Below are 15,804 nucleotides of genomic sequence, written 5' to 3'. Positions count from 1 at the left end.
TCCAAACTGTGAGGAAAACATTTTTCAACTCATTATGTATTTATGGCTGTGTACCAAATTACTGAGGCTGTGGGGGAACTCAAACATCTGGGAAAAACCTCATGCGTGGTATTTTGCAGTATTTCTTAGGAAATGCCAGTCCTCCAGTGGACTGTGTTGTTGAGCAACAGCACTGACAGGACTCTACAGGGGAGCTGGGTGAGGAAATCTGTTAAAGTACCAACGCTCCTGTACAAATTAGGCTTTCGCAGCTAAAATTGAGACTAAGCGACAAAAACCTTTGCTTTATGGCACTGGATGATGGTTCACTTGTAGTCACTTTTTACAGTACACGTCAGTATCACTTGTTTAACCCATAAAGACCTGGTGCGACTTTTGTGGCAGTTCGCAAATGAATTTTTCTCTATATTTGTCCTTTCTTAAGAGATTTATCACCATTTATTGTAATATTATCCTCTTTATTTTGCATTTCTTCAGTAAAAATCAGGTATTTTTCTGTAATTAATTTACTGATGATGTAGATGTTCCTAAAATCTCAGAGTTAATTCAAAGATTATTATATCAGAAATGGAGAAAATGGAAGATTAAGTGACTTTTTCAGCAAAATATATCATTAACTGAACATAATCCAAGTGTCTCCATTCACTGTCATTGATCAAACGCCATGGGTTTTACTGGTGACCAATGTTGTAGAAGATGATAGCGTTTCCATGGTAACTACAGGGTACCTGAATGTCCAGATGGGTCATATCTGATGACCATGAAAAGATGACAAACTGATTTTAACACCAGTTACTTACATGGATTGATAGGATTAGTGGATCAACAGGTATTAAACATTTCAGATCAGCAAATAGTTCTGGACGACCATGAATGTTTGGGTCTTTACGGGTTAAACAGAAGGCAGCTGGTTTTATCATAAACTCAAACGCAAAGTGCAATACCAACCCAGAACCAGTAACTGAACACTTTAGTGGCTGAGGTCATTCATATACAGTTTCTCTATCAAACCCTTAGATGTTGTCCACTAAGTTTTGGAAAAATATGGAATTGCACACATTGTAAACAAGCATCACTGAAATTATTCTGCAACTCAGTGGTCAAAGACTAACATAACATCTTTAAAAATATAATACAGGTTAACCTATTAAACCCTGGGTCATTTGTTTCCAGTGGGAATCATTTTAATGTAACACAAAACAATGGATTAGCCGATAGCAGAAGTTTCATTCATATAAATCAAGTTTTGTTCAGAAAACAGCAAAGGTTAGACAAAATGTATCATAATCGCGTAATAATATGACATCATTTTTGCACTTCTTTGTCTCGTTCAGTGAGTTTCAGCTGCAGAAAAATAATACTGTTGGATTTGATAGTGTTAGCTTACCGCTAACACTTTGTCTTATTGGTCTGTTGTTTTATTAAATTATTCACGACATACGCTGGTCTCGGACTGTTAACTTGATTTGGATATTTGCTCATTGAAGTGTTTGTTGTTTGGATTGTATGCTGTTGTCTGAAAATTGGTTTTGTTGAGTTTTTAGCTAATGTTCTTCAAGACATGAGGATGTATCGAATGTGAATATTGCTAGCGTTGCGTTACCATGGCAACACAGATGAAAACAAAGCTGTCAGGTATTGGGGGCCACTGGGCTTAAAACTGGAAATTTTCACTAATTTTCTATCTTTCAGGTAACTTAACCCAGGACAGAAATAGTTTGACAGTTTAATAGGAACAAGTTGTTGCTCATAGTGTAAACCTAGACCTTAAAACTAAAGGTTGATTTCATTTTACGTCATAGAGTCTTTCTTTGCCACCAACATAACTTATATTATAAAATATGAATGCAGTAATAAAAGGTAATATTTCTTTCCTCCCAAAAGATGAGACTGACAATAAAATGAGATGCTCCCACCACTCAGTTAGATGATTAACTTCTGCGCACAATTGTCTTTTTTTTATTTTTTTAAATCCTATTTTGGAACAATTATCTTGCACAAGATAATTATCTTGTGGGGACGAATTATTAGTTCGTGCGTAAAAAACACCACCTTTCGAACTTTGCACCGGGTAAATCCCCTCCTCTCCTGGGAGGCAGCAGTAGTCGGTGTGGTATAAAAAGGAGCAGCAGCAGCTGGAGGAGGAGGCTCCTTCACATCTGGCGCAGACACAGCAGCAGCTGCGGACCGGGCAGAGATGCGCGTCTTGGCTTTACTGTGGGTTCTTGGGTTCGTGCTGAAAGAGGCGCAGGCGTGGGGCTACAAGAACGGAATATTTCACAATTCAATATGGCTGGGTAAGCAGCAACAACGAGATGAATGACTGATGGATGAAGTGAAATTAATTGATGTCAGATGGTTGTGGATTTACTTTTAGTTAACTTTAATTAAATTCTAGTGTGATGTTGAAAAGCAAATAATCGACTAACAACCAAATAATCACTGATTCATTTATATATAGTTGCGTCAATGAATTGATTTTCGTTTGTTTTTCATCAAGACCATATGTATATTTTAATGCACCCCCTACGCTAAGTGTTATTTTACTTTCAATGTGTGTTTAACTGAGAAATCCATCTTAGTTGTCAAATAGTTATGTTTTGCTAGAACAGTAACATATTTTCTAATGTAGGTACACCTTACCTGTGGATGTGAGAACCCACAGCCTCAGAAAAAAAGCACCAGATGAAGAAAGACAGTGCTGATCTTGATTCTGATGTTTTTTTGGGACTATTCCAACAAACTGTCATAAACATCCCATGTATGAAAAACACCTAAATGACCTAGATGATGCAGACACCAGACAGTCTTACACAAATAAAATGTTTTCCAGCAGATGAAGAGTTTTTTTTTCTCAAGGCAAGTGCTGCCACTCACTGGGTTTTCATCATCTTTAAGTTGCCACTAATTTCAATGCAACACCTGAGAGGCACCAACTGGAGCTGGTGAGAACTTTCAGCACATTTAACTATATTTCTTCCAACTTTTGCAAACGCAGCAAAAAGCTCTGCCCTCATGAAGGCACATTATGAGGAATACTGGGATTAATGGGCTATACAGCGGTCCAGCAGCCTTCACTTGTGCCAAGCTGCATGTTTATGACCTGGCTGAGTGCTGCATGAAGCCAGTAAACACCAGGGATGACTTCATCTCAGACCATTCCAAAATACACTGATCAACACAACTGAGTTGAAAGATAGTTCAGACTATCTTTTGTAAGTTTTGTAAAGTTAATTTATTAATAATTAACTTCAGTCTGAAATTTAATCAGTTTTTTTAAAAAATATTTTTATGAGGTAAGGGTGTAACTTCAATGTTCCCTGCCTGAGGAAGAGGAAGAAAAATAAGCGTATGTAATTGTTTATGACTTTGGCTGGGCCTTGAATGCATCCTCATTTCATAAAACTTATTTTTTCTGCTACATGTTTTGATGCAACGATGGCGTTTAGGGATGTCATATTAAGATAGCGATATTCTCAAAGTTTTAGTCAAAATAAGTCATTATTACAGAAGCAGTTGAGCAGAATGTAGATTAGTAAGAGAATACATAAAAAACAGGTGGATTGGCCTTTGTGAGCGTAGGAGCACTGATCAAACAGCGTACACAGATAAACCTATCAACCGGAGGTTAATTTAGAACTATTTGAGCACAGTTTTACAGTCATGCGTGCATAAAGTCAAAACAAGATCAGCAGCCTGTGGAGCAGAATGACCATTTGTTGGTGAACTTCCAAAATGGACAAGCTTTCCCCTTCACTTAACTCCTGTAAATGTGTGTCAGATGGATGGTTGGAAATCACTGCTGAATACACTGTTACTGTGGTTGCATTAACAGCTTTTTTCTTTGTCTTTTTGACAGAACAAGCAGCTGGAGTTTACCACCGGGAATCGCGCAAAGGGAGATACCAGCTGACTTATAAAGAGGCCAAAGCTGTCTGCAAATATGAGGGAGGAAAGCTGGCCACTTATGAACAGCTGGAGGCAGCTCGTCAAATAGGTCTGCACAAACTTTCACCTACACAAGTACACTCATGTCTATGTGCAGATGATTTAAAGTCCAAGAAGTGTGTGGATCGGTTCGACATCAGGCAATCACTCAGAAGACTCACATGGGCTTTGTTGTCAGTGAAATGTACAGAACGTCCTACTAGGAAGATATAACAAGAACAGAACCAAAAAGAATATTGGCTGGATTACGTAAAACTAGAGTAAATGTATTACTTAAAGAACATAATAGACTTAACATCAGAAATATGTTGAAATCTATGTTTATGAGTGTTTGTCCTACTGGTCTGGGATATCATACAAAGTATTATTTTAATTTGCCACTGATTAAATGTAGCTCAATATTAGGGTTAGGGTTATGGCAGTATTCTATAAAAATATATAATTTCATAAAATGAGATTACTTCACTAATAAAAAACATTCCTGGGAAGATTATTTTTCTTTTCAGGTAAAAAAAAATTAAACTTATTTCCCAGAGACATGTCTTTATGTTCCTTAAACCCCTTTCTTAGAGTTTGCCATTGACACTTGTTCCCACAAGTCTTACTCAGTTGTTTGATCCATTGTCTTGATACTGTTGCATAATTTCCTAGAAAAAACAATTACTGTTAACATTATAAAGGAAATGCTGACAGGAAATGCTGTATTTATTGTACTTTTCTCCCATAAAATCCATTAGTCATCAGGTCTGAGGACAGCTTTCTGATTATAGTAATACATGTCTTTACCCAGTGGAATGCTTTTAGAATAGAGCTTTATATGTTCAAAGGTTAAAGGTCACTGTAAAACAGTGAGTAAAACACTTCTTTCCACAAGTGCTCAGCTTTACGCTGTTGCATCACTCTGTGCCAAATTTTAAGCGGCCCTGTGAGTATTGTAAATGCCTGTTAACACCTTCGTGGGTGGGTAATATCATTGCTCCCATGGCGATGAGGCCAAATCCAGCCGCTGGCTCTGGCATCGTGATTTAGCTCCTTGTCAGCAGCTACAGCTGCGTCTCCCCACGTCAGTCCACTTTGTAGGGTCCTGTTTTATCTGGGCTGCTTTGGCTGGCGTCAATGGAGGGTAACTCTGAAACTCCTGTCTGTACAAATGAGTAAATCAACAAAACAACAAACAGAGGGGGTTTGTAATGGTGACCAGAAGGCCCTCCAAAGTTGGCAGAGATAAACCACAGCCTCTGTGAGCTTGGCAGAGTGTCGTAGATTAATCATGAGGGCATTATCGGTGACTGTGGCATGAACTGTTGTATAAAAGGAATGTTTTTTCCCTAATTACTCAGGTTTTCATGTTTGTGCTGCTGGATGGTTTGACAAAGGACGTGTTGGCTACCCCATTGTAAAGGCTGGAGCAAACTGTGGCTTTGGGAAGGTCGGCATCATCGACTACGGTTACAGACTGAACAAAAGTGAGAGATGGGATGTTTACTGCTACAATCCGACCTGTGAGTACATGTCCTAAGTAATGCATCAGCTAGAATAGTAGAGTATTTGCCTATTTTATTTTAAAATATTGAATGTAGATCAGTTGTTGAACTAATTTGCCTGGTAAAATGACAAATTGCTGCTGTAGTTTCCTACAGTTTTAACATGTTGATGGTCAAGTAGCAAACAACTGGCTTAAAAACAGCAATTCAGAAACCAGTGGGTGATGCTGCTAATTATATATTTTCTAAGGAGGGAACTGTCCACACCAGTACTTGAGTGAACTCATTCACATTGTCTTATCTTTCAGATAACAAAGCCATTAGTAGAATACACATCTACTCATAGAACTGCATTCAATAACCAATATTTTCACCCATGGTACTGCACAATCTAGCCAAAGCTTAACCATTCCATCACCATACTGTACCGTACCGTACCATTTTGTTCTTTGCCATGTTCCTATAATGTCAGTATGCTATTTAGTCTAAAGTTATGTCATCTTTAATGAAAACCAGCTAACATCAACACCTTTTCTCTGTGGAGAATAATACCAACTATAGCATTTCATACTCCATATAGATAACCTTTAAGCAGAATTAAGCATCCTGTCAAACTTTTTCATTGAGTGAGAATAAGAAAAACAGCCTAAATCATCACATATGTGGGTTTATCTCGGTTTCTGCAAAAGATACCTTTTACTGCTGAAATTGTGATGAATAAGAAATCAGACTGAGCAAAAAAAAAACAGGACCAATCAATGTGAATGGAAGCAGACAAAACAGAACTAAAATACATCTTAAACAATGCAGCTGAAAAGGCTGAATGAATCTGCTGAGTTCAGCATAATTCACATATTCCACTGAGATTCAGTGTTGACTAAATTCAGACTAGACTACACTGATCTGTTTTCAGTTGTTTATTGATTTCATTTCACCACACCACCATTGCTCAAGTCTTTGTGGATGTTGCTAGGTGTAAGTGATGACTGTGTGACTGTGATGAAGACCACCCAAGGAGACAGGATGCTTTTTTTTTCAGTCCCACCCTGTGAGTTATCATGGTTAAACCAAAATAAAGCAGGAGGGGGTAAGAACGTCAGAGTGGATAAGATGTGAGTAAATGCACCCTGGAGTGAGTGACTAAAAGATAACTAAGACACAGGCTAGTCTATGAGTGAGTGGTCCAGTTTTGTCAACCACCACACCCGAATGATTCACCAAAGTCTGACAGATGGAGTTGAGATACAGCTGTCTGCCAGAGTCACTGAAAGGCCATGACACAATTACTCCAATGTGTTCTGAAATATCTGAAATACAGGTGAGAATGAAGTTGAAAGGTTGGTTTGCTGTGTTTTTTTCCAACTCCTGACAGTTAAAAAGCAATCATTTAATGAGGCTATATGTAGTAATGATAGTCTGAACTCTCAACAGTAGGAGGAGTCACCTACCAGAATATACTCATGACAATCAAAACCACAACTTACACATCAATGCTATGTATCCACAGACCGTATCATTCACTGAGTAAAATATAAAGCTCATTGTTTACACACATCTGTATTATGGTATTTTGACATCCAGTCATAATAACACTGTGACTTATTATCTTCACAGCTGATAGTTTACATTATAGCTCTGTTAGCTTAACGTTTAGACAGAAAACAGCCACAGTAAATCCACAAATCACCTCCGTTTTCTGTACAGTTTGCATTGTCAATAGCTGCACTAAAGATCTGTTTGGAATCGTCCAAAAAAGGTCAGAACTGTTAGTTTAGTCTGAACCATTTGCTTAATTCATTGTGTTTTTTTATCAATTCAACAAATTCTGCAAAGCCCTGTGAGGCAACCATGTTGTGATATTGGGCTCTACAAATACAGGGTGGGGAAGCAAAATTTACAATGAACATTTAGTTGTTTTTTCTCAGCAGGCACTACGTCAATTGTTTTGAAACCAAACATATATTGATGTCATAATCATACCTAACACTATTAGCCATACCTTTTCAGAAACTTTTGCCCATATGAGTAATCAGGAAAGCAAACGTCAAAGAGTGTGTGATTTACTGAATGCACTCGTCACACCAAAGGAGATTTCAAAAATAGTTGGAGTGTCCATAAAGACTGTTTATAATGGAAAGAAGAGAATGACTATGAGCAAAACTATTACGAGAAAGTCTTGAAGATACTATTAAAGAAGAATGGGAGAAGTTGTCACCCGAATATTTGAGGAACACTTGCGCAAGTTTCAGGATGCGTGTGAAGGCAGTTATTGAGAAAGAAGGAGGACACATAGAAAAAAAACCTTTCTATTATGTCAATTTTCTTGTGGCAAATAAGTTCTCATGACTTTCAATAAACCAATTGGTCATACACTGTCTTTCAATCCCTGCCTCAAAATATTGTACATTTTGCTTCCCCACCCTGTAAAACTGAATTGAATTGAACCATGGATCAACAAACAACAAACTTAGCAAAGATAATAACCTCACATAATAATTTTATACCTTCATAAGCCTCATAATCAAACCCACAGGTGTTTAAGAAATGCTGTGATTTCAGCATGAAACTCCATTCTTTTCATTTAGACGTGTGTCCAGTAGGGGTGTGTGTTGGCGAGAATCTGATACAAATCACAATACTAGGATCACGATACGATATATCGTGGTACTGTTAAAAAGGCAATTTTTTTATTGTTTCTTTTGTTTCTTTTTTAAAAAAGATTATCTCCTGGAAGAGTTGAATTACTCCAGAAATATGCACAAGTACTAAACACATTTTTATTTGATCAGAACAGGATCTAATGTTATATCACAAAATATTCCTCTGTTAAAACTTAAATTTTGTTTTACAGACATTACAGTTTAAGATTTTGCTCAAATGTTCATATTCTATTTGTTCATCACTAATGTCACAGCATCAAATATGAACAAAAAAGAAAAACAGAAAACAAAAATGAACCTCTGCAATATCTACATTTGAGTAAATACCTAAAAATATTGATACAGTACTTTTTAATATTGATATGGTATTGTGAAATGAAATACTGAGATATATTGCAGAATCGATATTTTTTAAGACCCCTAGTGTCCAGTGGTGAAAACAACAACAGTGCTTCTAGCTTTTATCACGTTGTCACTTTCTTTGACTCTAAAAGTTGTTTCTTATCTGTTCTTATCCCATCTGGTCACAAGACTGAGACTGGTAGACTAACTCATTATTACCTCGAGTGGTCACAGAAATGACAAGAAAAGCACTCGGAGAGCGCAGACCTCTGCCAAGACAGCTCTGCCTCCCATGCGTGTTTGTTTGTTTGTTTGTTTGTTTGTTTGTTTGTTTGTTTGTTTGTTTGTTTGTTTGTTTGTTTGTTAGCAGGATAACTCAAAAAGTTAGGGACGGATTTTCATGGAATTTTCAGGTAATGTTGATACTGGCACAAGGAAGAAATGATTAAATTTTGGTGGTGCCACCCCCCACCCCCCACCCCTGATCACCACCAAAATTTAATCATTTCTTCCTTGTGCCAGTATCAACATTACCTGAAAATTTCATGAAAATCTGTCCCTAACTTTTTGAGTTATCTTGCTAACAAACAAACAAACATGCACACAAAGCAAAGCGAACACAATACCTCCTGGTGGAGGTAAAAATATATGCATGTTTGTCATTCCTGCAGATGAAGTGAATGAAAACAGTGTAATATGCATGCATACTGTTCAGGGATGCAAGGGTTCACACTTTTTACACTTAAAGAACATTTCTTGCAACATTTTATTTTTTACATATTTTGAGGCCACATTGGACTTTATGAAGAAAAACAAACATGATGGAAAAATATGTATCAGGTATGGGCTTTTTTAAAAGTCAAAATTTCTTTAGATTAATGAAATATGTAATTCTTTAGTGGAAAAATGTAAGTTAGAATTACATCAAATAATAACAGATGATTCCCAGACTTGGTCTGGACCACAGTTCTCCTAAATCATTTGTACATTGGATTTAAGAACAAATTTGTTAGTACAAGTCGTAGAAGCCCATTGCAAAACCAACTGATATGCTGAAATAAACTAAATAGAATTGCAATAAGTTGCCATTTATATTTTTCTTAACATAAATACTTGACTATTATGTGTTGAAATTAAAATAGGATAAAATACATACTTTTCAACTGTTATACATGAACTTTTTTTTTTTTTTTTACATTTTTGTACTGTGATTTCTACTCATTTAATTACTGAAACTAATTACCTTAAGCTAATATTGGCTCCATTGGTTCATTCAGGCTCTATTTAAATGTGGATGAGACATTTTGGACAAAGTATATTTCATCCTGGAGGGCATCTCACTGTGAACATCAAACATTCTTAATTATAACTCAGTGATGGATGTACGTTTATTATTTACAAATGAGAACCTAAACAGCAGCTTGATGTGTCTCCCTCCAGAATGTCTCTGGGAAAACTTTTGATGCCATTGTCATCAGGCTCAACATGTGCATTTCATTTCCTCCTTTCAACAAAAGACCCTTCTTTTTCTATTCTAATTTTATTCATAGCTCACACGGAGTTGACAAACCCCCAAACCAAAATGCCTCACATGAAAAGATTCCACTCACTGATTAAAGTCACTCTGCAGAACATAACAATACAAGATCTACTGTGCAGAGATCCTACTGTCCACTCAGTAGTAGAATACAGAGAGTGTCTCATGCTGCTGAAAAGGAACATTAAAAAAAAAAATTGTAGCACTTAACATGATAATGGGTAAATGGCATAATAGTGTGTAATTATCATGGTAATATCAGGTAATTACCAGCATAATGACTGCTCCTGTAATAACTAAAGGAAGTTCTTGGGAGAAAAAAATGCTACTTACCATATTATAAGGAGGAAATTCCTCTTCCCTGAGTTCCCCAAATGTTCCCATTTGTTTGAAAGTAGCACGGGTGGAAATTTTATGTTTAATAATGTGACTTGATTTTTGCTTTGTTTTGTTCTGGGGTTTTTTCTATGGTGCTAGCTGCATTTACACCCATGCTTACTTCAAATTTTTGTAAGGACCACTCAGCATTACACTTGTATTATATTGAGAAAACGTCAATAAAAAGATCTTGATTAAAAAACAAACAAACAAAAAAAAAAACTGTGTGACTTGTTACCTGGAAATAGTAGCGGTAGTTTCTGTGTAATAACTAAGAATCAGCTCTGCTAAATGCTAAACTGCTGATTTCTATTTAATTTCACATTAATATCAGACTATGCACACATTTAATGGCGTAAATTATTATGGTCATTTCTGTGTAATAATTATCAATCAGAGATGCATAATTAAAAACTACCTGTCACTATTTTAAAAAATTAAGACAAAGAATATAGTAATTTCCCTTCATACCTCTGAGAATTTTCATTGGTTCGTTCTTTTTTTAAATTTTGTTTTTACTGAAGCATAAGAGACACAACATCTTCCAGTCACATTCATCTGTTACATATTCCTCACAGTGTACATATTTAAAAACACATTCTCCATCAAACAAGGTACAGTTAGGCTAATACATTCCTGGTTGTCTCTGTCCCACTTTCTTAGGAATTCGTTGGTTATTTGTAGTCTTTTTTTAAAAATGTAATTTCAAGGTATTGTTGTTCTTAGATGTCCTCACTAACTTCCAGTTTCTCAGAGAACAGACTTTAAAACAGTTCTGCTTGTGTATAAGTCTCTCCACAGCGTAGCCCCACAGTACATCTGTGACATGCTGCTGCCATATGATCCACCTCAGACTCTGAGAATTTCAGGGAAAGGCCTTCTGCTCATGCCCAGAGTCAGGACTAAAAAAAAAGGAGAAGCAGTGTTTCAGTTGTATGCAGCTGAAATCTGGAATAGTCTTTGTGATGATATCAGACAAGCCCCAACTCTGACCAAGCTGAAAACATTTCTTTTAATCTCTGCATATACCAGCTGAAATGGTTTTTATTTTATGGTTTTAATATTCTACTTAAAATTCTATATTTTACTGTTTTTCATCTCTATTCTTGTCTGTGTATTTGAAACACATCTTTTATTTTTGTAGAGTACTTTATTTACCCTGAGTATTGATTTACACTGAGGGTTTTTTTTTTATTCTAAAGCTATTGTTTTACCCTTTGTACATATTACACATAAACTTGCCTTACCTTGTGAATCTGAATACTTCCACGGTGCATGGAGAAGGAGAAAACTAGTTACAGGCCAAGAACTGTAACAGCTCCCCTCATACAGAAGAACTTTATTTCTCTCTAAATATAGATCAGCGTTTTTAGGCTTCTGGAACCTGATGAAGGGCAGTAGCTGAAACGTGTTGGTCTTCAGTTAGAGTGAAATAAAGTTCTTCTATACAAACGCTGCTGCAGTTCTTGACCTATTACTACATTATTGTCCATGTTTTACCGAAGTTTCCTCACTATTAGTGTGTTATTACTGAGCTGTATAGTGCTATTAAACTTGCAAATATAAAACAAACTTGTTGCATGAAACCGTGGGATTTTAACCCATAAAGACTCAAACAGCCACTGGCGACCAAAACTAACAACTGATTTAAACTGTTCTATACCTGTTGATCCACTAATCCTATCAATACATATGAATAATTGGTGTAAAATACAGTTTACCATCTTTTCATGGTCATCAGATATGACCCATTTGGACGTTCAGAGGCTCTGTAGTTACTGTAGGAACACCGTCATCTTCTACAACATTGATTCACCAGTAAAACCCATGGAGTTGGATCAATGACAGTGGATGGAGACACTTGGTTTATGTTTAATTAATGATAGATTTTACTGAAAAAGTCAACTTTACTCCAATTTTCTCTACTTTTGATATAATAACCTTTGAATTTACTCTGAGTTTTAATGAACATCTACATGATCAGTGAATTAAATATAGGAAAACACATGATTTACACTGAAAAAAACTCAAACTAAAGAGGATAATATTCCAATGAACTGTGATAAATCGCTTAAGAAAGGTTAAATATAGAGAAGAATTAATTTGTGAACTGCCACAAAAGTATCACTGGATCTTTATGGGTTAAGACTGAAAATCGTCCCTCTGAGATGCGATGCTTGAAGAAAGAATGCTCTGTTCATTTCAAGGCCTTATTTGTGCACAGATAAGAGCTCACATAGCAACCAAGGACAGTCAGGGTGTGAGGAGTGTCCAAAAGGAAGACACTTTTATAAAATAAAGTTGCAATATCAGACGAATTAGACACATGACAATAGTAACAATTCATACACAGGATGACATCTGATGAATTTGCAAACATGTAACACATTCCAAACAAGAAGAAAAACCTGAATGTTCTGAGATTAAAATGGAAAATGTATGAGAAATAAACTCTGAAATCTGTGAGAAAACAAGAACCACCACACATCATAGTGTGTTCATATAGTTACCTCACTTGCATGATGTTGTAGTGAAAAACATAAATGTGAGATCAGAACAATGAAAATGGAAAAGTTGAAGATCAGTTCATCTCAAAGTCGACATTTAACAACAAATTTGAGGATATTCTGTCAATTTGTGGACAAATACACTTTTTATATATATATATATGATTAGATCAATCAAGCAATCAAACAAATCAAATTTTATTTATATAGCGCCAAATCATAGCAAAAGTTACATCATGACACTTTACATATCAAGTTGGTCAAAATCAGACTCTACGCCAATTTACAGAAACCCAACAGAATCCTCCGGGAGCAAACATTTGTGAATGGTGACAGTGGCGAGGAAAAACTTCCTTTTAACAGGTAGAAACCTCGACGTAGACGATATTTTACATTCATTTAGATAAGAAGAATATAAAACAAATACATTAATGACAAAATTAAGAGAAAGAGAAATTTAAGAAAAAACATTGCTGTTTGGGTGAATCTTTATTTTTAATCCACAGATATGCTGAAGTGAGATGTATGACTCTTTATTTCACCTTTTTCATTTTTCTCTATTCGCTCTTGTATCATATGGTAAACATCAACACTGAGTGGGGAAGTTGACTAATTTGATCAACCTTTAATATGATAATAATATACATAAAGAATCCCGTCCTTATGCTCATCTACACCATGATCCTGTATATGAGAGTAAGCATTTCAACAGGTCTGATCACTATATCTTTTGTTTTACAGCCAAAGAGTGTGGCGGAGTACTGACGGATCAGAAGAGGATCATTCAGTCCCCCGGCTTCCCCGACGAGTACCAGGATGAACAGATCTGCTACTGGCACATCCGTGTTCGCCTGGGCCAGAGAATCCACCTCCACTTCCTGGAGTTTGATGTAGAAGATGACACGGCATGTTTAGCAGATTATCTGGAGGTGTACGACAGCTATGACGACGTCTCAGGCTTTGCTGGGAGGTGAGTGATATGACAACAACAACATCATCATCGTAATAATAATAATAATAATAATAATAATAATAATAATAATAATAATAAAAATAATAATTAAGTCTATTTATTCCATTGTGTTGTATTACTTCACTCTCTCACTACTATTTGAATACGGTGGTACAGATTCTTTACTTATGCAGAAGTATGGAAACCTGTGTAAAAGTAAAAGGTTTTTTGTTCCTTCAACTTTGTCATGAAGGAAAAATGAAAAAGTCTCTGTCCAGACTCTGACATGTACTCAAAGCTAAAAAAAAAAAAAGTAATAAGACTCCCTTTCTATGCAAAGTTACCCTAACCTTAACCTTATACAGACTATAAAATAAACTTCAAATTTAAAAAATACATATATAATGCAAATAATGAGCATTCATTGTGTTTGTGTTAACAACATTATGATGTCTTTTTAGCATCATCTTATTATACATGTTGGAAAAAAAATTAAAAAGAAAAAACTGAGAAACAAGATCTTTTTAAACTCATTATTACAGGCACAACTCCACATTTTATTCAGTGTTGCACAAAAAATAATATTACTGGATCCAGTCTTCTTATTATCATTATTAGTAGTATGTTTAGGTTGTGATTAGCCTTGATGTGCAAGTGTGTAAGGATTAAAAATCTCAATAAGCAATAATTTACCCCAAATGCTTCAATTATAAAGAATTGATATTTGTAGAAATATATGAGGAGTAAAGTAAAAAAATATTTAAGACACCATATATCCATGCAGTATTTCCTGGAATTATAATTCAGCTTTAGTGCTCTGGACCATTATTCGATTTTACATTGTAGTTATGTTTTAAAGCTTAGATAATATGATTAAAAATGCATTAAATTATTATATAATCATATCTCAAATGCATCTGGATTAGACTTAGTTTTGAGAAAGATAACATTGCTGCTTAATGAAAACAGAGGATAATAAAGCTTCTATGTTATTTGCTCTTTGTTATTTCCCGCTTGTGGTCATTGACTGTGAACACTGTAAATGTCACCTGTGCCAAAATAGTCCAAATTTGCAAGAATATACAGATATATGTCATTTTTCATGTCTTTTCTTACAGGTTCTGTGGTGATTATCTACCAGATGATATCATCAGCACAGGTGAGATGAAATGCACTATATTTTTTCCTGCTGCGTCACTGTAAGGATCGACTATGACATCCAACAAAGTAATAAATATATTTTTTCTTTCATGTTTTTTACAGGAAACGTGATGACGCTAAAGTTCCTCAGTGATGCTTCAGTCACAGGCGGTGGTTTCCAGTTACACTACACAGCCGTCAATGCGTCCTTGTTCTCACAGGATTATTTTGACTGAGCAAATGAATAATCCACTGTCTAATCATGTTACTGTATTTATAATGATATTTGTTACCTCATGCAGTTCTAATGACTAATCTTTTTTTAGCTGAATAACGAAATAGTTGTGGTAAATAAAGGTCATTTTACAGTTTTTTGAGTCGTTTTTATGTCTTCAGAAAAACAAAACTATCTTTGTTTTTTGTCATAAAACTTTTGTCACATAAAATAATAGGCTTTTTACAAGACTCAAGGTGGAAGTTCTGTGTTTTTTCTTTCTGTTGCTTTTCTCTGTATAGCGTTCACCTACAACAAATCATACTTTTGCAAGACTTTTCACTTTAATTATTCAAATGCTGGCTTCGTGTTAAAACCAGTGCCATTTGAACCAGGTATAGGAGCCAATAATATATCCTGCTTTGTTCTTATTTCATATAGGGAAGTAATTTTAAGATTTAAGGACAGTGTATAGTTACCATTAAAATAATTTACCTAATGATATCCCATGATGGAGAGGTTGTGGTGCTGGTAAAGTTAGCCATATGTTTTATAAATTAAATATTGCAATAAAAGGGTGAAGAAGTACTTGTTGATTAAGTAAATATTGGGGCCATTTTCATTTGAATAGTGATGGGACAA

The 15,804-nt window shown here is 35.5% G+C and overlaps 1 protein-coding gene across 1 annotated transcript; it reads left to right on the top strand.

Moving 5' to 3' along the window:
• The first annotated feature begins 1,384 nt into the window (after positions 1–1,384).
• tnfaip6 (tumor necrosis factor, alpha-induced protein 6) lies at positions 1,385–15,319 on the top strand. The gene is made up of 6 exons (XM_030125001.1): positions 1,385–2,297; positions 3,860–3,997; positions 5,289–5,450; positions 13,598–13,826; positions 14,927–14,967; positions 15,072–15,319. Exons 1-6 carry the CDS (start codon positions 2,198–2,200, stop codon positions 15,182–15,184), a joined length of 783 nt encoding a protein of 260 aa, XP_029980861.1. The 5' UTR covers positions 1,385–2,197; the 3' UTR covers positions 15,185–15,319.
• Positions 15,320–15,804: the final 485 nt, after the last annotated feature.

The sequence above is a fragment of the Sphaeramia orbicularis genome, chromosome 21 (assembly GCF_902148855.1).
Source record: "Sphaeramia orbicularis chromosome 21, fSphaOr1.1, whole genome shotgun sequence".
NCBI lineage: Eukaryota > Metazoa > Chordata > Actinopteri > Kurtiformes > Apogonidae > Sphaeramia > Sphaeramia orbicularis.
The sequence above is the reverse complement of the archived record's forward strand: the minus strand, read 5'-3'. Positions and strand labels throughout refer to the sequence as shown.